Source organism: Passer domesticus, chromosome 8, assembly GCF_036417665.1.
Source record: "Passer domesticus isolate bPasDom1 chromosome 8, bPasDom1.hap1, whole genome shotgun sequence".
Taxonomy (NCBI): Eukaryota; Metazoa; Chordata; class Aves; order Passeriformes; family Passeridae; genus Passer; species Passer domesticus.
This window is the reverse complement of record NC_087481.1, coordinates 44649483-44675810: the sequence shown is the minus strand read 5'-3', so window position 1 is coordinate 44675810 and position 26328 is coordinate 44649483. Positions and strand designations below refer to the sequence as shown.

Below are 26328 nucleotides of genomic sequence, written 5' to 3'. Positions count from 1 at the left end.
GAGTGTTTCCCATACAGGGGGCTGGTTCCTGCTCTCCATGTGCTTGATTTCATGAAGTACAGCTATAGTGCTGCCCATAACAATGTGAATCGTCTAAGTGTGAGAGGAAGGCTCTGAAATGTCTCGCTGCTGCCTCCTGGCTCTGGGACGTAAGGTGAAGCATTCTGTCCTGACTGCACATACCCTGCATCAAGAGGGAATCCCAACCTGCTCCTCCTGAGGAACAGTCCTGGGCTGTCACCTCTCCTCCATGCAAAGAGAAATGGCAGCCCTAGTACATCTCCCAGAGGCTCCTGCCAGTGTTGCAGGGAACAGGATGCCTGCTGCAGCATGCACTGGTGTACCCCTGGGCCAGCCCTTTTTCTGATAAATAGGTTTTGCAAGAGAAACTTTATGAACCTTCTCCTCCCGAATCTGCACTGTGTATCAGCCACTCACCCCAGCAAGCCCCAGAGAATATCAGAGCCACGTTGTGGGGGGATGGAGGTTCCCAGGAACAGCAGCAGCTCTGGCTGGGGCTGGAGGGGCTCAGTCATTGCCTCCCATCCCTCACTGGACCTACATGCACTCGGATTTCACCAGAGCTACACATCCCCTTCTCCATCCCTGCAGACCTCCCTGCAGCTGTGGGTGCTGGGATCCATAACGGGCTAAAGACCTGGGCTCTGAAGAAAGGTGGATTCACCTTTCCAGGGCTGCTTTCTCCATGACATGCATCTCATCCTCACCAGTGAGCACCTGCAGCAGTTGCAGTGGGTGTTTCACTTGGGTGCTGGAATGCAGGAGCATCCCCAAAGGAAGCTGTGGGCTAACTCAGCCTCAGACAGAGCACCTGGCACACGTGCAACATGCACGAGTGCTTGGAGAGGATTTTTGTGTCTCACTGCTCCAAGTCCCTAACTGTCCCAGAGCAGAATTCTATTACAGGCTCAACTTGCAAATGCATTCAACGAGAAGAACCTCTTCTGTCAGCCCTCCCCCAGGCGTGCAGTCCCAGCTGTGTCCCCAGTGAAGCACAGGAATGTGCCAGGCACCCCAACATTGTGTGACTGGGTAAGGAGGCACATTTCTGCATGTCCATGGTGACTGGAAGGTGCTAAGGGCAGAGATAATCTCCAGGGAGAGTTTAGGAAGTGCTGAAAATCATTCCGATCACTTACACACTGCCTGCTGGGAGGAGAGCAGATCTGTGAGCAGCAGGCAGTGGTGGGGTTTACACAGATTACTTTTTAAGACAAAATTACAAAGCAGTGTTCTCTGGGGATGGCAGATGTTTGGAGTTTAGCACCGCACTTAAAAACTGAGCAGAAATGACTTTTTCAGACTGCTGTGGACTAAAAACCCTGTCACCTGGGCTCAAAACTGGCTGAAAGACATAAAAAAGGTTGTATTCACATGGAAAAGATGGAGTTAGATACACCTCAGTCTGTGTAAGACCCTCCAATGCATCAGGTTTTCTGCAGGGTTCAGCTCCTTGGCCAGCATAGTCCCAGGGCCCAGGATAAACCCCTTGGAGAGCAAAGACAAGCTTGCACCTCCTCATCACCTCATCCAAGCACAAGGTGTGCTCTGACATGCAGCTCCTCTGCCAAGGGGAGAGGAGCAGCAGCAGACCCAGAGGAGCTCTGCCCCCAGAAATCACCTGGGGCAATGCTGTTGTACTCAGCATAGCCCAGACCCTACAGGGAAGAGAAATACTCTATTACCATCCTTGCCATGGTAACATTTATTTTTTGACACCTTCATTAACAACCCAAAGACATAGAGACTGGTAGAGGCACAAAGGGCACAAATAAAGTATCAGTATTTCTGCTTCAGTATCAAGAAATCTTGGTAGCATATTTCCTGGTGGCATGAGGAGGGGAACACTTCAGCTTTGGGTGTGTAAACAGAGCATGAAGACAATTACAGGCTTCAGAAAAATGGGCAAGGATCTCTTGCAAATCTGCCTGGGAAGTCCTCAGTTGCCAACAGGTATTTTCATCCTCCTCAGACTAGGAAAAAGGGAAAATGGGACCAGCGGCACAAGGTTTGTGAGGAAGAGAGAGGAGCTGAGGTCTGTGCTGATACCTGGCTACTGGGGGCTTCCAGCTGTAGGCTTGAGTTAAGGCACTTCCATTTAGTAACTTTAACTGTCAGTATAGGCAGTATAGAAATCCACAAAATGCAAAAAACTGTCAGGCCTTTAAAGCAAGAGAAGAGCTCATTAGGCGTGGAGTTAGAGTTAGAGCTCATTATTCCTTGGAGTAAAGGCTGCAGCTTTGCTGATATTTACAATGACTCAGTGCACTTGACTTTAAAAAAAATCCCAAAAAGCAACAACCTAAAACAGTCACAACTCTTCAACCTCCAAAAAAGCCAGCAGCAGCTGCAGAGAAATCCAGCACTGACAAATGCCTCTCCAGGCCTGCCCTGGGGTCCATGGCACTCACATGCTGCTCTCCTAAGTCAGCAGGGAGGTGAATGGACAGACCCTCCCCAGCAAGGGCAGGGGTCTCTGTCAGCCACGACTCTGCAGAGGCAGAGCACACACGCAGCTCTTGGACAAGCTGTTTGTCTCCAGCACAGGCTGACAGCTCTGTCAGTGGGCTCTGGGTACAGCACAGCAACCACAGTGGCCCTGAAGCCTAGGAGACATCAGCATGCACAGCATGAGCACTGCCCATGCTGTTTCTCATAATTCAGGAGAGAATAGACATGGCCAATTATATACAGAGCTGGGCCATTGTGTCCCCCTGTTTGATGCCACTATCTTTATAAACAGGCAGTCTGCAAGAAGATGAGAAGAGTCAGCCAAGAAAAAGAGGGATCTAGCTACCAAATCCCAGATGAGACATACGTCTTGAAGGAAAGACCATGTACCTCTACTTCTGGGTGTCCTACTATAATTTGGATGCTTGTTATACAAAGCTGAGACAAATTCTCCCCCTCTTCTTACATTGCTCCATTTCTAAAACAATCATTTGACTGTGCCATAGAAAAGCAGGATGAGATCAGTGCACTTTGCAAAGGGAGGTGTGACTGGGCTGCTCTGGAGGTGGCCAAACCTGAGCGTGGTGCAGGGGAAGGACTCAGCCAAGGGCTGGGCAAGAATTTATGCCAGTGCTAGGAAATGAACCACCCCAATTCCTGGCCTCCATCCTTTGATGGATCTGTAGCATGGGACACAGATGAGCTGAGAACAGTAGTGAGGCAGAGCTGAACACAGCTGCCAGTGAGAAATGCCCTTGTTCTAGAGCAGGCTGCAAGGCCAGGCTGCACACAGCTCCCCACTCCTCCCAGGGAGGGACAGTGCCAGCCACCAGAGCACTTGGGCAACTCAGGGGCTGGTTAGATGTCTCTGTCCTCTCACCTCCAGCTCTTGTGGTGAATTTAAAATTGTTTTCTGGCAAGATCCATGATTTGCTGCACGGGACCATAAGCATTGTACCACGTTTAATGAAGGCAGTGCACTGACTCCTGGGCAGCTGGTTTCATTTACATCCTCCTTCATTTTAAAGAGAAACCTTTGCCCCTATTATCTGACCTCTTCTTCTGTTGCAGTTAATTACATTAAAGCCCACTTCCCAAAGCTCAGGAATTTCCGGATCTACTTTGCTGGCTGCCGCTACGGGGAGAGTCTGCTTGGAACAGGGAGGGTCTGCTTGGAATTAGGGCACCCGCCTGCCAGGGACAGCGAGCAGGGCAGATCCTCACGTCAGCAGGACACCCTGCTGCCACTGCAGCTGTGAAACGGAGACCCCTCTGCTGGCCCTGGGCCCTGAGCACCCTCCTGAGGAGAGGGGTCTGCAGCCCAGGACGTGGGGCAGCCACCCTGCTTCCCATGGAGGAGAGAGGAGGACACGAGCTGCTCCTTCCAAAGCCCTGCAGGCACAGAGGAGAGCTGCTGCCCACCTCCAGTCAACTAATAAAGGCTTTGGTGAGGAGTGACGGGGGCTGTTCTCTGGCCCCAAAGGCACAGCTCACACCCAGGCCTTTCTCTACCCCCACACAGGATGCATTTGCCCATCTCGCCCCCGGGAGCCATCCCTGGCCTGTGCCATGTCCCCAGCCTTGCCCTGGCATTGCCTGGAAATGTGCTGGTGGCCAGGGCCATGGTGCTGCCAGGAACTGTTCCCTCCATCAGACAGAGAAGAGGATTGCAAGCCAGTGGGCAAAGCTGTGCCCTGACCAGGTTTATTTACAGGTTGTAGTGGGTTTGGATTTAAAACCAGCACACAGGTGCAAATGGGTCAGAGACTCCTTTCTGCAGCTCCCTCCTCCAGGCACAGCCTGTGAAGGCACAGCCCCCAGAACACTGAGGCTGATGTGAGCCCAAATGTACACGCTGGGTGCACACACTGGTAGGTGTGTCCAAGCTGGGCAACTCTCTCCTGGCACCTCTGGCAAATCTGCCCTGTGAGCATTTCCCCCTGCACGCTCAACATGACTTGGCCAGAAGAGATGTCACCCAAACCAAGCCTGGCAAAAGCATTTTAAGCAAAATCTCACACATGCCTGTGTGTCTGGCACCTCTCATTTGCCACACAGGGCAAGTGACTTTGTATCTTGGAAGAGAAGGTGGCATTCTCCAAGAAGCCACAGGGACAGATGTCAGCTGGTTTTGAAGATGTAAACATTTGCTTTCCCCATAAGTAATAGGTATTTGTGTTTCAGAGGGAGCATTGCATGAGGATTTGCCCATTAAACATGACAAACTTGGAGCTGTGTGAAACACTTCTAATGGAAAAGCAGTTGTGCAGACTGAGAGTGTGCTGGGGGATGGAAGTGGGCACAGCTGCAGGTTTAAGCAGACAATGAATCTTGCCCATGTGTGAGGACACCAGCACAGAGCAAAGACATGGGTGTGGGGAGGATTCTGGGCAGTGGGAACCCACATCCAAAGGCTGATGGGGTCTGCGTTCACTCATAACCAAACACAACAATCTAAATCACCAGGGAAATGCCAAGTCTCTTGGAGCCACTGTCACACCCTCCTTTAGAGGAAATTCCCTGAGCACTTTGAAGCCATTCACACATCCCTCTCCAGCAACACTTTACTTCTGAAGAGGGAGGCACACATGCTGAGTGATGTTATGTATGTAAGTGAAACCATACTCAGTTGAATGAGTGAGGCTCACTGGTGAGCTGCTTATTTCTACCCAGTGTCACTTTTCTATCAATTATATTTCAGATATATTCTGTTTTCACACTGAGAATAGGGCTCCTTGCAATATATTCCCTTCTCAATTCCCCTTCTGGATTGAGCACAGACTTTTCAAAGGAATAACAGATTTGACAAATTTATAACCAATATCCCAGGAGAACGTTAGGGTTTGGAACCAAAATTCTCATACTTGAAATTAGACAGCAGTTTAGTTTCCTGCTAATAATTTTCTTCTTGGATACAAAGGAACTTGTTTTGTTTTGTTTTGCTGTTTGGAGCAGAGGGATGAGACACTGTTTTGACATTTATTCATAAACAGTACAGAAGCCCAGCTCAGAGCTGTGGCCATTGCCAGTCCTCACAATCACATACGAGTGCTATCTCCAGAGCTGCAAACCCCGGCAGGGGGAGAAGCAGGAACACTGCAGTGGAAATGGGTCAGCAGGAAGCAGCTCAGCTCTGCTGACCCTTGTGGGGAGCTGCACCAGCCCTCCCATCCACAAGCTGCTGCTTCAGCACCAGACCTGACAAGCACTTCAGACTGACCCTATAAGAAATGCTTTCAAAGCAGCCATGCAGGCAGATTCCCTGCACACCAGATGAAACTCCACATCTGAAGCCTGGAAGATTGTTCCTTCAGCTCATCCAAGGGCTTGGCCCAGCCATCAAGCCCTGCTGCAGAAAGCAAATTCCTGGACTAAGTAAATGCGATCAGCACATCGTGTAATCATGAAAAGCAAATTCCCAGATGAGACATAGATCATCATTGCACAGCATGAGCCTGTAAGTAACACAAATCCTGCTCCAATTGCTCTGCTACCCCATTGTCCCCCTTGCAGCAAGCTGCTGCTGCCTGGCAGAGAAACCCAAGGAGCTAAACACCAGGCAAGCTCCCTGAGACAAGCCAAGCTCCAGGAATGGGACTTGCAGGTTGCTGGTCATGTCTGGTGCTATAAACCCCTCTAAGATGCCAACAGTTTCTTCTGCAGCAGCCTCCAAGGTTAACACTGACACAGAGACCACGGCTGTGCTTGCAGGACAGCCTCGTGTGTTACACCCCACTGAGCTCTGCTTCAGAGCAGGTGTCCAAAGGGCCTTTGCAGGTGATGGATTTACAAGCCCCACTGCTGCACTTCAGCAAAGCAGCTCAAAATCCCTCATGAAGGGTCATGGTGAGGAATAAGCTTGGGAACAAGACCTGTGGGCACCACACTCAAGCACACCTTGGACCTGAGACCCTGGCTCCATGCTCAGGCCAGAGTCCTGCATGGGAAGTATAACCCAGCATGACACCAAATCCACTTTTTCTGAGAACAGAATGGTCTCACCATAGTTTTTTTTTTTCCTCCAGTGAATACTTGTCTCTGAAATGTGTCCTTTCTGTGGCAGGAGAGAGTCCTGCCTGCCCCACAAACTCTCTTGCTATCAATTTTGGTGGTCACTGCTGTACTTTTATGGTGCCCCACCTTTGCACTGGTGTTTGTACTCCTACTGCAGAGAGCCACAGCCTGCTGGGGAGCCTGCCTCTGGCCACAGCATGCAAACTGCAGCAGGGGAAAATAAGAGGAAGGAAAAGATGTTTTTGGATTTTCCCTCAAATAAGAAAACCTCTCCCACCACAGGGTGCTTGTAACACTCAGTGCTACAGCTCAGAGCTTCCTTTGCTCTTCTGAAATCCAGTATTTGTAGGACCAGGGGGAAAAACAGGTAACAGCATCTCTCTCAGCCTCAGCTGGGCCAGGATCTTGGATGTTCATCCCCTTTTAGCTGATATCTGCTCCTGGGGCTCTACCTGCACGCAGGACACAGCGGCGTGTCTGTGGACACCCTTACAAAGCAGAGTGGTGCATGGAGCATTATTTGTTTACCATTGCACTAAGATGCCTCTCCCTTGTCTGGATGAACCAGTTTAGATTCAGGCCAGTGGGCATGAGGAGACAGTGACTGGGGTGAAAGGAAAAGGGCTTTCAGATAGTCCCATACATCTGTCACATGTGGCTTTTGCCTCCTTGTTGTCCCTACCCAGGCCACTCCTGGAGCTGCCTGTGCTCCCAGCTGCCTCTGGAGACTCAGCAGTCCAGTTCAGGCCTTTGTTTCCAGCAATCTGTCAGGCCAGGCATGCAGGCAGTGGTATTTTTGTTCTGTGTCTCAGCTGCAGAGGTAAAGGTTATTACATCCACTCCTGTAATTGTTTGAGAGGCTCGAGAAAGAAGGGCAGAGCCTCCTTCACCTGTTTAAATTCTGCAGGACAGAGGAGGTGGCTGCAGCACATCTGCCCCTTGACACCCAGAGAGCACATCAGCTCTGTCCCCAGCATCTGTGATCACTGCACTGAGTTGGAAAATAGCAGGAATGGTGAATACCTACTGTTGCCAGGTAACAGCATCCACCGTGCCGCCGGCCACTTTCATGAACCTATGGGAGACAGAGGAAGAAACCAGATAAGGCCAGTGCTGTCACAGGGGAAATCCTAAACAACCAGTGCTCATCCTACATCACGAGATAACAAAGGTGGCCACTGTGCCCACAAATATTTTCTAATGAAGCCTCTGTGTCCTTAAATAGAAGGAATAAATTCTACTTAATCCAAGTGCTTGTAGCAAGCACAGCTCAGAACAACAAAGTGAAACCCATCCAGCAGCAGAGCTCTGGGAATCATTTTAGAGTAGGTAGGGAGGGCTTTTGAAACACAACAGCATTTCAGAAACGAGATCTTGAGGTATGTATTAAATTCTGTGACTTTAACAACTCTCAATAGAAATTAAAGAACATATTTTAAATGTTCATTTAAAAAGGAGATTCTTCTTAGCCCCCAATATGTATTTAATCTGAGGAACTCTTTGCCTGGATTCAAGCAAGGACTGGAAAATGGAAGAAAATGGAAATAAAACCCAGCAAAGCTATTAGGTGCAAAAATGCCACCTCCTGCTCAGGAAGCTCCTGAGGAAGGGAGGAAAAGCTGGACTAACACAGCTAAGTGCTTTTCTTTTTTTGACTCTTTCTTTGGCATTGGCTATTAGCAAACTGTGGGATTCTGACCTGGCTGCCCTTCTGGTTTATTCCATTCCCACACCTAACCACAGCACTTCCATGGACAAGGTTAAAGTCAGTGATTTTTGGGCATTATTCTCCTGATGGATTTTGACCTGACTAAGAATATACTTCTTCCAGACAGCTCCTGTTTGAGTCAGACTCCAGGCTACACAGGTCCACCTGCTCACACTGCCAGTCCCAAAACCAAAGCAATTCCTAATTCTGGGCACCATGTGCAGCCACCACAGAAGGAGATGGTAACTGCAGGGGTGTCTCCCTGGCTCCCCAGCCCAGCAATCCAAACAGCACCTTGGAAAACTGTAGCTCCCAGGAGGAAGCCCAAGCAGTTCTTACATTCTCATGCTCAGGGGCATGGATATGGAAGCACACAGAGGCACGCTCTGACTGCACAGGCACGTTGTCTGTGCAGGAGTGCAACGTGGCTGATGCCTTTTGGAAGTGGTAATGCACACACATGACAGGAGACATTTGCTGCAGCTCATGGATGTGCTGAGAAAGGAAACGATGCTGTGTTTTCCTGGGCTGCTTTTGGTGCACGAGGATTCCAGGAACACAGCAGCGGTGTCACAGCTGTCCCAGCTCCACACTGGGGTGAGCGGTGCTGGGTCCAGCCACCCCGAGGAGAGCCCCATGACCGAGGGCAGGGAAGGGGAAGGTTTGTGAGGAGAGACCATCAGAGTATTTGTCATGGCAGGGGCGAGCAGCAGCTTTCTGGCACACGAGCCTCTAATCAGGTCTGAAACAAGAGCAGCAAGCTTCAGGCTAAATATAGCTCGGAAATGATCATTCTGACTTTAAATTAATGACCATGGTCAATTATAGACTGGGACAAAAGGGCAGCTGGACCCTGTGGAGCATAAGAGGATGCTGGCAAAGGCAGGAATAATAAATCCCTGCAGACAGAGAGGGAAGAGATACAATTAGAAATGGAAAAACAATAACATGCTGTAAACTCCTGTAGCATTGATGTATCCCCAATTCTGCTGCCCAGCAGTGCTGAGAGCTCAGCTCCCAGGCTCTGTAAAAGATGCAAAAGCCTTTCTGAAATGCTTTTACATCTCTCTTGAGGGTCAGGCCTGGAAGACCAGTTGGCAATGCAATGGCTGAGGACAGTTCCTCCCCAGCTGAGCAGGGGGACAATATCAGCTGGGCCAGCCCTGGTGCAGCCATAGGGAGAGGTGTGAGCTCCCCACAACTCACACCTGGAAAAAAGAAAATTATGCTAATATTACTGAGGAGACATTGCTGTTGTATAAAACTAAGTGTGCAGAAATGTGCCAAAAGAGTCAAAAACCCCAGCTGCCAGGTTTTATATTCTCTGTACAGGGGCTGCTGCATAAAATGTAACGCACAAAGTCTATAAGAGTAAACTAATGAACTCTAAACTGAAATTATGAACACAATCTGTATTGGATCTGAAGATCAATATGTTGCAATTGGATTTGAAGATTAGCTCAACTTGTTTTCTAACCTCAAATGCTTTACATTCTGGCTGAAAGAAAACCATCCTGGACTTCATAGAATCACCTCTTCAGGCTCAGCTTGGCACTCTCCCCTCACAGACCAAAACCATGAGCAGACCAAGCTTAAAGAAAAAAACCTCTGTTTTTCCTTGCCATTTTCATAGGTAGCTCTGTTGAAGACACACCTTCTACAGTGGTCTTTGAGCAGGGACTGAAAAGCCAAGCAAACCCTCATTATAACCTGCTGGAGCAGCAGAAGCAGGACATCCATATGCCCCATCTCCCACATCTCTAGGAAGCTACTTGGCCTCCCGATAAAAAGTTCCTGAGAAACTGTTATAGGGCACAGGCACCACTCAGGCAGCAGAGTGCAGACCAAAAACAGCACAGAAAGGCCCTGGCTTGCTTAGTGTTCCTCTTCTGCCTCTATAATAGCAAGATAAATCAGTTACTTCTGTTAATATCAAAATCTTACGATAAAACATACATATCTAGCTCGAATTTTCTTTAGCATGTTTGTTTTCCTTTCTTTCTGTTTTCTTCCTCTTTCCTTTTGTTGAGATTTTTTGCAAGATGAAGTTCCTGGTAATTCTTCAAGCCCTGCCTTTAGAGCTGGAGTTGTTCCTGGAACACCCCAGATGTCTTCAGAGGGAACCTAGAGCAGCCCAGCAGCCAGCAAGGGGTACTGCAGGAACAAGAGATGAAAAGCCTATGGGAGGTGGAGAGGCAGTAATGCACAGGTATCCGAATCTCCTTGTTTTAGGAACAGGGATTTAACTAATCCCTTTATTCCTATAGCCCCTGTGCTGCTCCATCCACAGGTTTAGAGGCCAGTGGAGATCCACACAGTCAGGATGACCAGTGACACATTTTCCCTTGGGATTTCCTGGGCTGTGTGATTCCCATGTGCGCGGCACGGCGCAGGCACAGTGAGCCAGACGCTTCCGGCAGAGCTCAGACCCCTGCACATGTGCTGCACAGATGGGCTGGGCTGGCACAGTAAATCTGCCATTTTCCTACACACTGGGGTCTCTCTGGGAGCACCAATTGACCCTGCAGCACATGTGCACTAAATCCCTCCCTGAGAGGAGCAGTGGGGCAAGCTCAGCCCATGCTGTGCTGGCAAATGCTGCAGCACTGCCCCCTAATTCAGAAGGGTGGCAGCCCCAGTGCCTGCCCATGGAACACCCCTGGCTGGGTTTCCACATATGAGAAACCTGGGCCCATGTTAAAATCCTCAAGAAAAGTCCTTGAAATCTTCTGGGACAGCATTTCTAGGTGGGAAAGCAGAACACATCAGAGACATGTAGAGGAATAGGAATCTTGGGTAGGGAGTTCCTGATTCTGAGGATGAGACAAAGTCACTGAGCTTGATATGGATATCTACATGACAGGGGATAGGTTTAGATTAGGTATTAGAAGAAACTCTTCACTGTAAGGGTGATAAGGCACAGCAGCAGGTTGACCAAAGAAGCTGTGGATGCCCTATCCCTGGAAGTGTTCAAGGCAAGGTTGGATGAGGTCCTAGGTAACCTGGTCTATTAAAAGGTGTCCCTGCCCATGCAGGGGGTTTGGAACTAGATGATCTCTAAGGTTTTTTTCAATTCAACCCACCCCATTACTCTGTGATACGTCCATCTTGTCCTTGCAGCTGGCTCTGTGCCAGCATCCAGGCCACCACTGCCACCATTGTGGTGCCCTGCATCGAGCTAGAACTGGGAAAAATGTAACTCAGCATTGCCCAGTGGCTCAGACAGTTCACAGCTCTGTCCCACAAATGGTAGTACTAGCACAAAGTGGAGCTCACCCCACAGGTCATGTGTGAGCTGTGGGGGAAGGAGCAGGAGGGCTGCAACACCTCAAGATGGTGGTACCCAAACCTGTACTGGGACACCATGGGTCAAATCTGACCTCTTCCAGAGCATCTCCCATAACCACATCTCCCAGGACCACAACTTTCACTTTAGTGTTGGCAGATACCTGAAACACATCTCCTGCTTTGATTCAGTACTTGCCAGTCATGGAGCACCTACTGCAACCTCAAGTAAATTGCTCCCATGGTTAATTAAACTCCAAGTACGTTATTTCTCATGTGAACGTGTCTGGATTCAGCTGCCAGCCTCTGGAACTTCCTAGGCTTATTCCTGATACATTAAAGAGACAACCACATTTGGAAATCTCTTTCCCATGCAGATAATTGCAGATTTTCATCCTTTACATTATTTAAAAAAAAAAAAAAAAAAAGAAAAAAAGAAAAAAAGAAGCCATGCTGTAACAAAGAATGCAGCTGCACAAGGAGAAAAGTTATTGCAGAGGCACCCAAGTGGTTTAGCATCTGAATGACACCTGAGTGCTGGACTTTACAAACAGGGGTTATTTCATCTGCTACTCCCTGAAGAACTACAAAATAGAGTCCCTACCCTGCACAAGCCCCAAATGTAGGAACAAGACTGGCCCACTTGCGGTTGTGGTGGTGCCCTGGTGGACCCCTAGAGCAAGGTGGCAGATCTCTGCCCTTTGAGCCAACTGTGATGGGTAAAAAACCCCTTTCATCTTGTGTCTCAGCTGGCTGTGAGGGTCACTAAGGCCCAGGCTTTACTTACTGACTTCTTCAGGTTCAGCAGCACAACTGAATACCTGCAGACCCCCACTAATGCTGCCAAGCCTTTATGCTGCAGTGGATATTCATGAATTTGATTCTGGGGAGCAGAGTCTGGTGTGAAAGGTATAAATCTGCTGATATGTTGTACTCTCTGTCTGCTCAGCATCACCTTCCTTCAGCCATCCTGATCTCTGGTAGGGCTGTAGAAACCTTCCAGCAAAGAGGGCTTTTTGTCCTTGGGGGGAGCTCAAGGAGGTAGGAGACAGGGACTCAACTGGGCCTCACCTACCTCTGGCCTCCACAGCACCCTGTGACAATTACTTACACAGTGCCACTGCCTACCATGTGAATAACCTTCCTCCTTCTTTACAAAGCTTCCTTCCAAACTACTTTCTGCACCGTGAACAAACCACCCCATTCACAGGCTCTTGGGCCTCTGTAACACTTCCTCTGAGCTCTCTTCTCTCTTCTGAGCTGAAGAGGCATGGCCTGTTTCATCTCTTCTCATGTGAAGAAATAACACACTATGCACATCCTCAGCTTCCCTCTGTAACCTCCTGGTTCTATCACATCTTTTCTGAGATGAAATGACTAAGACTGTAGATAGCAATCAGAATGAAGGTACAATGTGTACTTGCACAGTGCTGTAATCTCATCTATGTTTTCTTATCCATTTCGTTCTTCCTGTACAGGTGACTGTGAATCCAGAAATCAAATTAAGTTTCAGAAGCAACAACTACATTAACTCTTTCCTCCTACAAGAGCAGTAGCTAAATCTTTTGCTTATATCTCAGCTCCTTGACCCTGCTTTATTACCAACTGCAAAATGAGTCATCACATCCTTCACACCTCATTTCAACGTATTTAGGAATTGAGTCACTCAGAACTTCAATGCTACCAGAGCTTGAGTTCATGCTGCAGTGACCTCCTCCTCCCTTTGTACCACTAATTTAAAGTTCCTTGTCTTGTGCCTTTAATTTTTGCACAAAATTCTTGCTCTGGATCCAGTGAGTGTCCTGGTACAGTCTGTGCCACCAGCCTTGTGGTAGCTTTTGTAATACAATATGGCAAGGATATACTTTTTTTTTTAAGAAAGTCAAAGAGCCAAAGCAACTTCTAAAAATCCAGTGTTTACAAGTCCCTTGTGTCGAATATGGCAGAAGTCCTTCTCAGCAAGAGGACGGGAAAAATGCCTACATTCATTCCTAAAATTCATCCAGAGTCCTTCCCTTTGCCAGATACCACCTACTCCAGTTACTTATTTCTTGTTCTTGAATTTAAACAAGCAAGCTCTGTCCATACACTGTCTTTGGCTGCTATTTGGATAAAAACTAATGCCTGAACTGAATGAGGAGTGCTGACCTGCACAGACAGGCACAGCCCTCTTCATCCTCATGATGGCAGAGACATAAGGCAAGGGCAGCTGTCATTGAAACACTAGCAAAATCTCTCCCATTTTAAGCACCTTGATTTTGCTTTGGTGGAACCAAAATGGTTCCATTTCATGAACTGTAAGCTAACAATTCTCTCAACCAGATAAGTGTTAGAAACCTTGGCTTGGTGTTGGTTTGTGGGTTAAAGGAACAGGGCTGAAGACTGTGTCAGGTATTAACCTGACCCCTACTTGGCTGCCCACAAATAACTAAGACATGCCCCCTCCCAGTCCTGGCACATCCACAGCTGGCAGGGAGGAAGGGCTTCTTCTTAACCACCACTGACAAAAGTGCTCCTTCAGCTTTATGGGCTCCTTTCAGACCTCTGTGGTATGACATTGCCAAAAGGAGACACAGGGAACCAGATGGGTGGTTAAGTCTCCACAGGCATTACAAACCAGGAGCAGGAGGCAGAAAAATAATGACGGATGAGGAATTTTTGGGCCTTGCAAGGGGAGCACTGACAATTGGGAGCCTCATCACCTACTTCTGCCACGTGGATAGAGGTGCTGTGTCCCTGTGACCAGAGGGTGGATGCACAATGGTGACTGCTCGGCGAAAGGGGCCAAGGAGGCTGGAAAGAGGGCAGAGAAAAGCCAAGGAGCCACAAGATCTGGTGAGTTTGGGATCTGTGAGATGAGGAATAGGGAAAGAATGCAGCTCCAGACAAGAAAGATTTTCACTTCTTTGGTGACTCAGGAGTCTCAGGACCTGACCTGGCCACAGAGCATCAACAGCCAGTCTAGCACGGGCAAAAGTTCCTGCCAGCCCTTACCCTGCCAGCATTGCTGCAGCTCCTGCCATGGTGGAGGTAACACACTGAAACTTGTGAGTTACCAGTGGCAAAAACTGGGCTACACCAGCTGAGGAACAATGGGTGATGAGAGCCCAGAGTCAAATCCACCCACACATGCCAGCCTAAGTTTTGTACTACGTTCTGAGCTTTAACACGTTTTGGCATCTCTCCTTCCTGATAGCTTTTCCTCTTCCAGCACCAAATGGGCTATCCAGCCATGCATTAACCTTTGTGTCTGATTCCTGATCTGCTGTTAAAATCTATGTTAATTCCTTAGAATCCCATAATTTTTTCCCCAAGCCAATTCTGAGCAGTTCTGGGATCCCTGTACCCGCAGACGCAGTAGGTAGCTAACACAGTCTGCTCTGCAACAGCTCAGGCTGCATGAATGGTCTAATTAACACCTCATCAAACTCAACTGTTGGTTGCGTCTGGAGAAATTCCCTCTTGCACCTGTGCATCCACAAGACACCATTTCTAGCCTCCTGCATAGCAGGCCCAGCCACTGCAGAGCCTGTCCTTACACCATCAGCAGCAGCCCAGCTCCAGGACCTGCCTGCCCAGGGTGACACGGATGGCTGTGGCTGCACTGAGCCATTGCTCCCTGCAGGGTGGTGGAGGAGCTCAGGGACAACAACTCAGCACTGAGGAGTGTGCAAAGCCCAAGCTTCTGTGCCTCAAGCTCTCCTTCCCTCACTACATCCCACCTCCACCATTGGGAAGTGCATAGCTGTCACCCAGCACAGCTCGGTGTCACCTGCCTAAGGCCAGCCTCTGCTGGGGACAGTGTGCCCACCCTCCTATATGCTGCAAACTTTTGGGTGCCCAAACTGTCCATTATTGTAGCAGACCCCAGAGAAAGGGGGCACCTCAGGAGGGGTTCAGTCCCACCCTGTTCTGGAGGACAGGCATAAGGATTTAGTCAGAAGAGCCCTGGAGGTGTTCAGCAGATGCAAATGCCCAAGTCATGTTGACATTGCCATTGTTTCAGGACAAAATTTAAGCACAAATGATAAATTTAGTTTGGTTGCTTGAGATAACAGCTAAAAATAGACTAGAATGTTTGGAACACAGAGTATGGAACAGGAAAGTATTATTCTAGTTAATACTTCACAGTGACGTTTTTCTCTGAGTTTTGGGACATCAGGTATCTCCAGAGGCTTTCCCTGGAGATCATCTAATGCCAGCTTCTACTGCTGGAGAGCACTCCCTGGGCTTGTCTGAGGTCTCCTGTCCCATTTCAGCTAATTTCCATTACTTCTACCAAAACTCGCTTGCTGACTTTGTGTAACACAGCAGAGCTTGCCTGGCAGACAAATCCACCCATCCCATCTTTGCATCAGGGATGTCATCTCACCCCTCCCGCCTTCCTTAACTCTTGATGTATAATCATCCACTTGACATATCACCTCCTATGTGGTTGACTTCAGCTGTTCATCACAATTTTTTTTAAAAATAAGATAAAAACTACAAATTCCACATCATCAGCACTATGAGCTACATACACTTCACTCAGGAGCCTTCAACCTACCATGAGCACCACGTAGATCACTCATGGGGGTCTAGCAAGGCAGATGGCAGATTTGCCTTTGAGAGAACCTTCCTAAATTCCCTCTCCTCTCTCCTGCTTGCTGACTGTGTGTAGCTCTTTCAGGACCCTGAGAGGCACATCCTGGCTGTGACAGCACGAGGCACATGCTGAGCCACATCTTTCAGACCAGTTCTGGATGCTGCTGCAGAAGACAGAGCTTTCAGCAGCACTAACCCACATATTGACGAGACCTTGGGGAGCTACTGGGAATAAAGCTCATGCTGTCAAAGAGCTTAGGCACTGGGGTTTATATGTTTATCCTTTTGCAACTCCCTGCCCAAATACTGCAAATGAGTGTTTAGCCCTTTGTCTTTGTGTAATCAGACTTGTCCCTCCTCTTTACGCCCTGCCTGGTAATAATGGGGTCTTTATGTGGAAAGACCAGCAGCTCTTTTTCCACAGGACCCCGCAGGCTGTAAAGCCATGTAGGCGTGTGCCACTTGCTGTGAGCTGCAGACACCAAGATTTGGAGTGCAGGACACAAGGTTTCTCCATGGGAGAGACAAAACTCTTTGAGCACCCATGGAACAGAGTGATCCTGGAAGGCAGGGATGGCAGCAGAGAAAAGAACATATATCTTGGAGAGCAGGCATGCTCATCAGAGCTTTTCCACACCAGTTGGGGGGTTTATGAAGAGCCCCACTATCCCGTCACCAGGGCTGCAGCTCTCACATATCCTCCCTTTCATCTGAGATGGGGTGTCTGCCATTAGCTCCACCAGACTGTACACTTCAGCCTTGCTCCCAGGGCTGCTGTCAGTCAAAACACAGCCCAGCAACATTTAGCTGCCGGACCACCCTGGCCATGCGACTTGGCTCTTCCGACCCCTCTTCCCTGGGACCCGGCTGCGGCGCACGAAGGGCAAACACAGCAGTAGGACTTCCCTTTCTCTAATAGCTTCTTGGCTCTCATCCCCATTGTTTTCCTTACTCAGCCTGCTCCTCCCGGCGCTAATAGATTTCCTGCTGATCAAGGCTACTACAGCATTCTGTAACTCCCCGTGCGCCGCTCCCGCGCGGTGCCAAGCGCAGGCTCCGTGGGGCATCAACCACAGCCGTGGCGTGGGCACAGGGGCTCTTCCCCCACTTTCATCACTGGGAGGGATGCTGGTGTCGCAGCTGGTTCAACCAGCTTTATGGTCTCTTTGTGCTGCTGCAGCAGAGCTGAGAATCTGGCCCTGGCTCCCTCCCCGCCTCGCTGGGGACTGCATCAGTGTGCTGTTTATTGTTTCTGCCAGATCATTCCTGCAGATGTTAATGAATGCTAGACCCAGCTTTGCTCCCAGCAGAGTCCCTTCCACACCTCCCCCTGCCCAGCCTTCTGCACTGGAGTTTCTGTTTACAGTCCTGCAGGGAATTTCCCTTCTGCTGCATGGTCTTCGAGCCACACAGACCCAGCTCCTGCTGCCAGCAGGCTCCCACACCTCCCTGATTCCTGCAGCTGTCCAATGTCACCTCCAGGTGTCTGCATCCCTCTCTGTCACCATTCCTTCTCCACCTCTGGCCTTCCCAAACTAGAGACATGCCAATCCCCCTAGGAGGGAGAAGAGAGCTTGGCCAGTGAAGAAAGTTGCTACAGGTTCTTCCTCTGCACAGATGGAGGAAGTGCATGGAGGAGAAATCACCAAGTGGGAAGAGCAAAGCAATTTGTCCAGGAGGACTCAGAGATAATAATGTGCACATTGGTAAGTGGTGCCAGGACCCACATCCTCACCCTGCAGCTCTTGGGCTTGCAGCAGCCTGCATCCACACCACTGCATTATCTTAACATCCCAACAAGGTGGGAACCTCAGTCTGCCTATAACTGGGAAACGCTGGAAATGCTTGGGAGAGTGTTAATTAGTTCATCCCAAGATGCCACCAAGCACCTCTGCAGAACTTTAGCCGTACACTTGACTGTGTTCCAAAGCCTCTGGTTCTGTGGTGGCTCAGCCACACAGAGCCTCACTGTCCTGGAGGCTGTTGGACATTGGGAAGCCAAGGAGCAAGCCTACCTGCTGCCAAGGCCATTGGTTTCAGGAGGGGTTTCTGAGCTCTTTTTGATCAACCCAACACCACTTACCCTTCCAGGAAAGAAACAACATTCTTTCTGGGCCTTCCAATGTTCGGCCCATAGAGGTGTGCTCTGGAGTAAGTGCGGATAAGCTGCAGCAGGCTTCTCAGCTGAGTGTAGTCCTTCCCCAGCTGGCTGCCGTTCACAGAGCGGCCGATCAGTGTCCGATAGTTATTGGGCTCTGGGAAAATAAAAATTGACAAGCAAAACATGTCAGCTCTGCTTCCTCCTCTGTGCTTCCAGAGAGACACACCTCACCCTGCCACACAGCTGGAGCTCCACAGAGGACGCAGGCAGCTCTGCAGAACCACAGAAGGAGCCTTTGGGGAGTGGATGACAGCCACTGCCTGCTCTCATGTGCTCCTTTTGCTGTGTGCTGGGTGGAGAAGCTGTACCTTGGTGTCATGCTCCTGTCCCCATAGGGTTGCCCACTTCCCCTGGCACTGTAGCCCCACACAAGTCCCTACAGTAGATGGCCCAGCCCCCCAGGACCAGCTGGGCCCATAAGCCAGGGCAGAAACATTTCATGTGCTTAATACCAACTGAGAGAACTGTCCAGCTAAGAGACTCACTCACACCAAGTCTTAGAGGTGGTGCTGCCTTACAGCAGGGGCCTCTAAATCCCTCTGGAAATACACTGGTAAAGCATCCTGGGAGCTACAGGTATCCTCTTCCAAAAACTGAGTATCTTTCTGCTACAGCAAGCTCCATTCCCCTGGCTCTCCTGTTCCCACACTCACCATTGCCCAGCTCCCAGGAGATGTTGTACTTCTTGCTGGCACTGTACTTCAGCAGGCTGAGGGCATTGGAGCTGTTCCAGGAGTTGTTGGGATTTCGGCGCAAAGCATTCAGTGCAAAGATCAGGTGAAGGCCAGAGCAGTCAGCAAAGTTATAGAGTTTGTCTAGAGACCTGGCTGGGAAGAAACAAAAAACAGTTTGTAATTCAAAGGAAAGCTAGTTCCAGGGGGGTTCAAATGATCCTGCTGTCTATCATACCCTGCCTTCTATGTAGGATGAGCCAGGGTCAAATGCCATCCCCACGACATCTGTAACCACAGAAAGGCTCCTGACCTTTGAAACCCAGATAGGATTCCAGGTGTGGGTTCATCTCCTTCCAGCATGAAACTTGGATGCCCTCCACCTCTGTGTCAGAGCTGGGGCCATGTTACCAGAGACAAGTGACCTTATAACATCGCTTTTCATCTGCTCTTGGCAAGGAAAGTTTGTCCTTTCCTGTGCTTATTCTGCCTTGCATCTCTTTCAGAGCAGATCCCTGCAGTGTCTGGGAAGAGGACCAGGAAGTCACCACCCTAAAGCTGCCACTCTCCTGCACCCCACAGCAGCCTGATCTTTGCTCTGCAGCCCCAGTGCAGTAACTCAGTCCCAGAAATTATCCAGTACAGGCTCCATGCATCGTGCACCTGGCTGACTTCTGTCCTGCACACAAAGAGTGGAGCTCTGTGTCACCTCCACAGGGGCTCCCTGCCTAGTGACAGCCTGGCCAAACCCTGCTGCCAGCAGGCTCTCCCAGGGTGCTGGGGGCTATCTGGGAGCTGTGTCCTATCTGCTGGCCCCAAAGCTGCCTGGATGGCATCTCCCTGTGCTGTGGTCTCGATGAGCAGTGGGGGCACCAAACAGGAGAGATCAAAGAAAGAGCTGCCCCATTATTTAGGGAGGTGCAACATTAGCACAGGACAGAGAGACAAAGCATTTAATCCCCTTTTTTAATGAAAACTTCCCTAAAAACTCAACAGCAATCAAATTGCTGATGAAGCTAATGCCAGCGTTAGCAGGACACAAACTCACGTGACAGCAAGAGGAGATTTGGTTAGAGAGCAATTAGATAACTGTGGTGTTTTCAATCATCCCTGCCTGTTGAACTGCATCCCAGGACACTCAGCAAGCTTCCTGAAGCAGCCTTGGAGATGCAACCACTTATCTGTGAAGAGCCACCAGGGACAGGGAGGTTCCAGGGGGCCAGGGAGGGCAGACTGTAGGCTCCCCTTTCAGAAGAGGGGAAGGAGGCGCTTGGGAATTACGGAGTAGGCAGACTGGCTTCAGGTCCCAGAAAAACACTTGGACAAATAACCAAGTTGCTTGTCAGCACTTACAAAATATAAGGAGATGATCAACAGCCACAGGAGAGTGCCAAGAACAAATCACACTGAAGCAATCTACTGACAGGAGAGCAGGACTTGTGGGCAGCAGGGCAGCCATTTAGGCCTTACACCTTCATGGGGTCTGAGGCTTTGCACACAAAGGATTGCACACACTATTCTCTCCAGAAACTGAGGTAACCCTCATCTAGGCTGGACTGCAGGGAGAAATACTCACACCTAGGTCAGCTTCCAGCAATTTGTTTTTACCCCTGAAGGGTCTAGGCAGCCTGCTCTGGGTCTATTTGCACATTTCCAAAAAAAGCGGGGCATGAAGGAGCAGAGGATACATCAGACTTGCCATGGCACCAGGGTGATAGCACGCACCACCTCTGCCAAGGGAGATGAAGGGGATGCAGGGAAGGCCACCACACACTCAGAGAATTGCTCTAAGCCCAAGATTTCCTGTAGCCATGCTGCCCATCTGAGGTGCCAGTGGAAGAGTGACAAGAGGGAGCTGCTCGCTCCAGGTGGGATAAGCTGTTCACTGCATGGCTGTGTTTATTCTGTTGCCTTTCCTGGTCACTGAAAGTCTCAGTGAATACAGACCCAGCTCTGAGAAGAATAAGCTTATCTTTTAAAGTTAAGTTTTAAGGAGGGTCCAGGTAATAAGCTAACTGAACAGCTAACATTTAATGCAACACAGAAAAGTTATGGAAAGAAGAAGAAGAATGCAAAAATGTGGAAGAGAAATTCTCAATCCCTTCCACAACCTTTTTTCAAAATACTACTGGTTGTCTGAGTGAAAAGTAGCTGAATTAGATTAATCTAATGTATTCATCCCAGTGGTTCAGGCACATTAGCTGTTTTTCTGGATGTTTAGTGAATTAGGGACAGATACAGTTACTTATTACTGATTTACTTCAGACCCCCAGGCGAAAAGCTGCACTTGAAATGAGATTCCAATAAAGAGGAGAAGATAGGCACCCAAATGACAAAACAGGATAGCAAAAAAGATGTTACCTGCAGTTCCCCTGCTAGAAATGAAACCTTTTCACTGACACAAAACAACTGTACTACAAAAGGGAATTTGATTCACGTTTAGGAGCCACAGCAGAAGACTGGGAATTGATTTTCCATGCATCCATGAGAGGAAACAAGACGTCTGTTTATCCCAACACAGGGCCTGCCACTGTGAAATTATATTTTCCCCATGACACTTATTTTGTTTCCGTGCGCCTGGACGCAGAGATGCCACGTGTATTTCACGTTCTGCCACGGCTTTCCAAGCTGGAAACCTCAGCAATCGGGGGAGTGAGCTAGGAGAAACACACAGATGTCTGGGGTTTGGTCCTGCACGTTTCCAGTGGTCTCCCAGGAGAGATGGACCTATAGCCTGCACTGAAGCTACAAAGAGCAGAATAGTACTAATAAAGCTATCTCTGCATCACACCAGATTGTTCAAATGGCCACTCTTGATACGAAGACTAGCAGGTACTGAATCCACTTTCCTCCTTCATCCTTGGCAACTGTCTTGGGATAGTGCAAACGTGGAAGCACCAGTCCAGTGACTCTGGCAGAGCTTTGATCAGTTTGCACAAGCTAGATAATCATTAGTGTTTAAAGGGCATGTCTCACCTCTGAGATGATTGCCTTAAAAACTGGACATCTTCCTTGCAGACAGCTGCAGTTAGATGACAATAATACTGTCATGCAGTGTATGACAGCAGTGTGCTTAAGTGGCCAAGGAGGCCAGTGGCACCCTGGCTTGTGTCAGCAGCAGTGTGGCCAGCAGGACACGGTGACTGTCCCCCTGCACTCAGCACTGGTGATGCTGCACCTTGAGTGCTGTGTTCAGTTTTGGGCCCCTCACTACAAGAAAGGTGTTGAGGTGCTGGAGAGAGAGAGACAAAAAAACTGGTGAAAAGTCTGGAGCACAAGTTTTGTAAGGAGCGTATGAAGGAGCTGGGAGTATCCAGCCTGGAGAAGAGAAGGCTCAGGGGAGACCTTATCATCACTCTCTACCAGCTACCCGAGAGGAGGCTGTAGCGAGCTGGGGCTTGGCTTTTTCTCCTAAGCAACAAGGGATAGGACGGGAAGAAAGAGCCTTAAGTTGTGCCAGGGGACATTTGGATTGGATACAAGAAAAAATTTCTTCACTGAAAGCACTATCAAGCATTGGAACAGCCTGTCCAGGGAAGTGGTCGAATCACTACCCCCGGAGATATTGAAAAGATGTGCAGGTATGGCACTTAGGGACACAGTTTAGTGATGGAACTGGCAGTATTAGCATAATGGTTGGACTGAATGATCTTTGAGGTCTTTTTCCAACCAAATGATTCTATGGATGGCTAAAGCACAAAAAGAAGCCTATTTAGAAGACTTTGAGTGATGTCCAGTCCTCCATATGTACAAATAAGGCCATAAGAAAATGCTATAAATATTTTACTGCCATGACTAGGGATGGCAACATTACTTTTGAGTAATGAGAACATGAGGAAATGCAGTATTATTAACAGCTGGCTAAAACTCACTTTGAATTCTGGATAATTGCACTGTTTTTTCTTCATCAAACAAAGAAAATCATACAGGAATTTAACCTTTCCCCAGCTAACAGATCATTAGGCAAGGCTTTCACAAAGCACTTCAATAGAAAAAGCCATTGTCGTAGCAGAATGAATCTTAATAGAGCAGAACTAGATTTATAAGATGTTCTCCTTGCTCCTTCTCCCCCTCTGCCCAGTGCAGAGATGCACATGCTCAGCACTCATGTGCCACTTCAGCTGAGCAAGAAGGAATAACGAAAAAAAAAAGGAAAAATAAATGTGCAAGGATTCGGAGAGCCATCTTCTTCCTTTTATAAAGGGGCGAGGCTGCCCGAGGCAGCAAAGCCCCAGGCTCTATCCCCTCACACCCCGCAGCACTGTTGGTGGGGGGTCTCACCGGGTGGGTGCCTCGGTGGGTTTGGGACAAACAGCAGCCAGTAGTCAGAGACAGAGGCCACTTAGGCTTGGCACAATAATTAAATCAGAAGATATTTGTGATTTCTCAGACTTGTACATCATTGGTTGCAGAGGCTTGAACTCATCTAGGAGTGAACACAGCCTGACAATGCATGTCTGAGTGGCCACCAGTGAAGACCTGCTCCCAGTCCTGCCCTCAGATGAAGCTCTGCACAGAAATTAAAGCTTTTAACTGCTTGTATTGATCTCATACCCTGCACAGAAAGAGACAAACAATTTCAAAATGCAGAGGGTGTCTGTGAAACCACAAATGATGGCGGGGTTCAAGGGACAAGTACGTCCTTTGGGATTCTTTCCCATTATTCTTCTTTTTATACAAGGCTAAATTTTAATGTTCTCTGAAAGATGGATGGCACTTAACTCTGTAGCATGCCAACACAAAATCTGAGGCACATTAAAATATCTCTGGCAGCTTAAAATAATTGGAAAGACTTTCCAGTTGTAGTTACTGAATTAAACATTATACTAGAGACTTTATAAAGAGCACAGTATTGACCGCTGTTTGGTAAGAGGGACAGCTCAAGAATCTCTGGGTTTGAAAGTCTTCCACATTTTTTATTCTGCTTCAGGAATTTTGCTTTGGCGGAGTTTAGCATGAAGAGTGGAAATTCATGTGCACGCTGAGACGGAAGCTGGGAGCAGTCAGTGGGCTGAGGGGTGGCAGGACATGGCACGGTGTGCCAGGAGCTTTTCCAACTCTGGGAAGGCAACCAGAAGGATGGGAAAGAAGAGCCTGTTCCCCCTGTATCCCCACCATCCACCACATCCATCTCTCGCACGTACAGAGTATGCAAGCACCAAGGAGGGTGAGAGGAGAGCTGAGCATGGGGTGGGCAGCACACAGCTCAACTCCCAAATCCACAGGTTAGCTGAGAGACCAATCCAGTGAAAAACAGATGAACCCTCCTGTGGATAAACCAAAGAAAAGTAGCTCTAGAAATAACAATTTCAACTAGTCACAGATATTGCTCAACTCTGCCTTCTCCATAAATTCTGAGCAAGCCTGGAGTGTCCCTGCACACAGCTCCTGGTGCCAGCACTGAAGCCAGCAGTATCCCCTGCCCCTGAGCACCCAGGAGGAGATAGCAGAGCGATGGCATTGGGAAAGACCTGGCAAAGATAAGCCCAAAAAGAGCTTTACAGGGAGGGGGCAGAAAGGGCAGTACAGGCTGTTCAGACTAGAGATGTGTAAGATTGCTGGTCAGAGCAATGAATGGAAAAAGAAAGATATTCCCACTTACAGAAAAACAAGTGGGTACATGGAAAATTTATTTACAAACATATTTGCACCACAGTAATCTGAATCCCATTTGCTCTGTCTCTCTTGCATTGAAAATCCTCATAAAACCACTTGTGTGTGGCAAGGACTTGATGCTTTCTTAGCAAATAAACATGAATCAGAAGATACGCAGCAGACAATTAGAGTAACTCCAGACCCATGGGACAGGTCTGCAACACTGGCTTGAAATCTTCCAAAGGATTGCATCCCCAGTCACAACAGCATGTCAGACAAGGTGACCAGAACCCCCTGTCCACAATCTGCACAGTTAGAGCACCAAAGATCAGCCTTCACCATCGCTGCAAGTTCAGAGCAAAGCAACATGCCACACTGTCCGTATGCACTGAAACATCCCACTGGATCATGGGAAGATTTTCCTGTTGTAGCTGCATGCTAAGCCATTCCTTCAAAGCTGTTGCTTAATGAGAATTTTAGAGATTTCAAGGCTACCAAGAAACCCACACAGTTGCTGGAAACTGCATTTTAATGATGACCATCCCAGCTGGGAAATTGTTTGGTTTTAATTCGGTTTTCTAAAGCATTTTGCCATTCAGTAAAACCACACTGTATAAAGATGCTGAAGAATTCCTGGGCAAAATTGCTGGCTGAAGGGAAAAATTTGCTTGCCTCAGATGCATATTTCACCTGAAATGATCTCTTTACCTGGTCAGGCTCCTAATGCCCTCCAAGGAGGACTGAGGTTTTCAGAAGTGTCCCTTGCTCTCCTGACCTGCCAGGCTCTCCTATTGCTCCAAGGCAAGGTGCAACGTTGGAGGTCTGTTCTGAGTGACAAGAAGTGCTTTGGCAGAGCCTAATGGTGCTATAGAAAAGGGATCTAGTTTAATCCCATCTGAAGAATACCTGAAAGCTGGAGGAACTGGCTTTAATACTGCCAGCCAGCAAAGAAATGCTGCGCACTGTGTTAATGAGAACCTGGATTTTATATCCAGCTGGAGGACAGATGGGGGATCTGGGGCAATTCCCTTTGGAGTATCAAGGGGCCTTTTTCCAAGGGAATTGTCATCATCCCTGGTCTTTAAACAGCTGAACATTGACCCTCAATATTCATTCAAGTCTTTAACTAGATTTTTCATTTCACTGCCAGTGCAGAGGTGATTATGCTGACCACGTGAGCAAGGTTTAGTCCTTAACAGCACTGCACAGAAATAGCAGTCTGGGGGCTTGGTGTCAATCTCTCGCCAATAAGGAGCTTGGCTAGCAGCCATGGATTGTGGGCTGAGTTCCCAGCTGGCATATAACTTGGAAGACAACCACGAGGTCTGGGTTCAATATCCAATTGCTAAGGAGTCTGGCTGACAGCCTCATTTTGTGGAATGAATCCCAAATTAATATAATTCTTTTGATACCAGACAAGGGGCATGGCCTGTTTCCAAATGCTCTAAGGGCTCAGATAAAAGCCATAGGCATTGGGTTCAGTGTGTAAATGGCATCAAGGTTGGATAACAGTCAGGATTGGGCTTAATCCTCAGATGGTGAGAAAAAGGAATGAGCCCTGAGCTCTGCCTTCGTGCAAAAAAAGAGAGCTCAAATGAGCAGAATAGCTCTGTTTTCAATCCTCGCGTGGTAAAGAGCTCACAGGACAGTAATGGTTTCTAGGAACAAGTGTAAATTGACATGGAGCTTCAGAAGAGATGTGGGATCTGGGTTCAATCTCCAAGTGCTGTAAAGCTCAGATAATGGCCAGAGGGGCAATTTCCAAACCCTCTGTTCCAGTCTGGTGTCTGGGAAGAAAACAGGATCATATTACAGCTAAGAAAGCTGTTTTCTCCTGC

At 48.6% G+C, this 26328-nt stretch overlaps 1 protein-coding gene across 1 annotated transcript in view; it reads right to left on the bottom strand.

Moving 5' to 3' along the window:
- The window catches only part of HPSE2 (heparanase 2 (inactive)), a 105814-nt gene that overhangs the window by 16131 nt on the left and 63355 nt on the right, over positions 1 to 26328 (bottom strand). Inside the window, exons 4-6 of the mRNA XM_064431007.1 lie at positions 18878 to 19051; positions 18147 to 18318; positions 7514 to 7561 (exon numbers count right to left, since the gene is read on the bottom strand). Coding sequence (XP_064287077.1) covers positions 7514 to 7561; positions 18147 to 18318; positions 18878 to 19051 — 394 coding nt within the window. The remainder of the gene's footprint in view (positions 1 to 7513; positions 7562 to 18146; positions 18319 to 18877; positions 19052 to 26328) is intronic.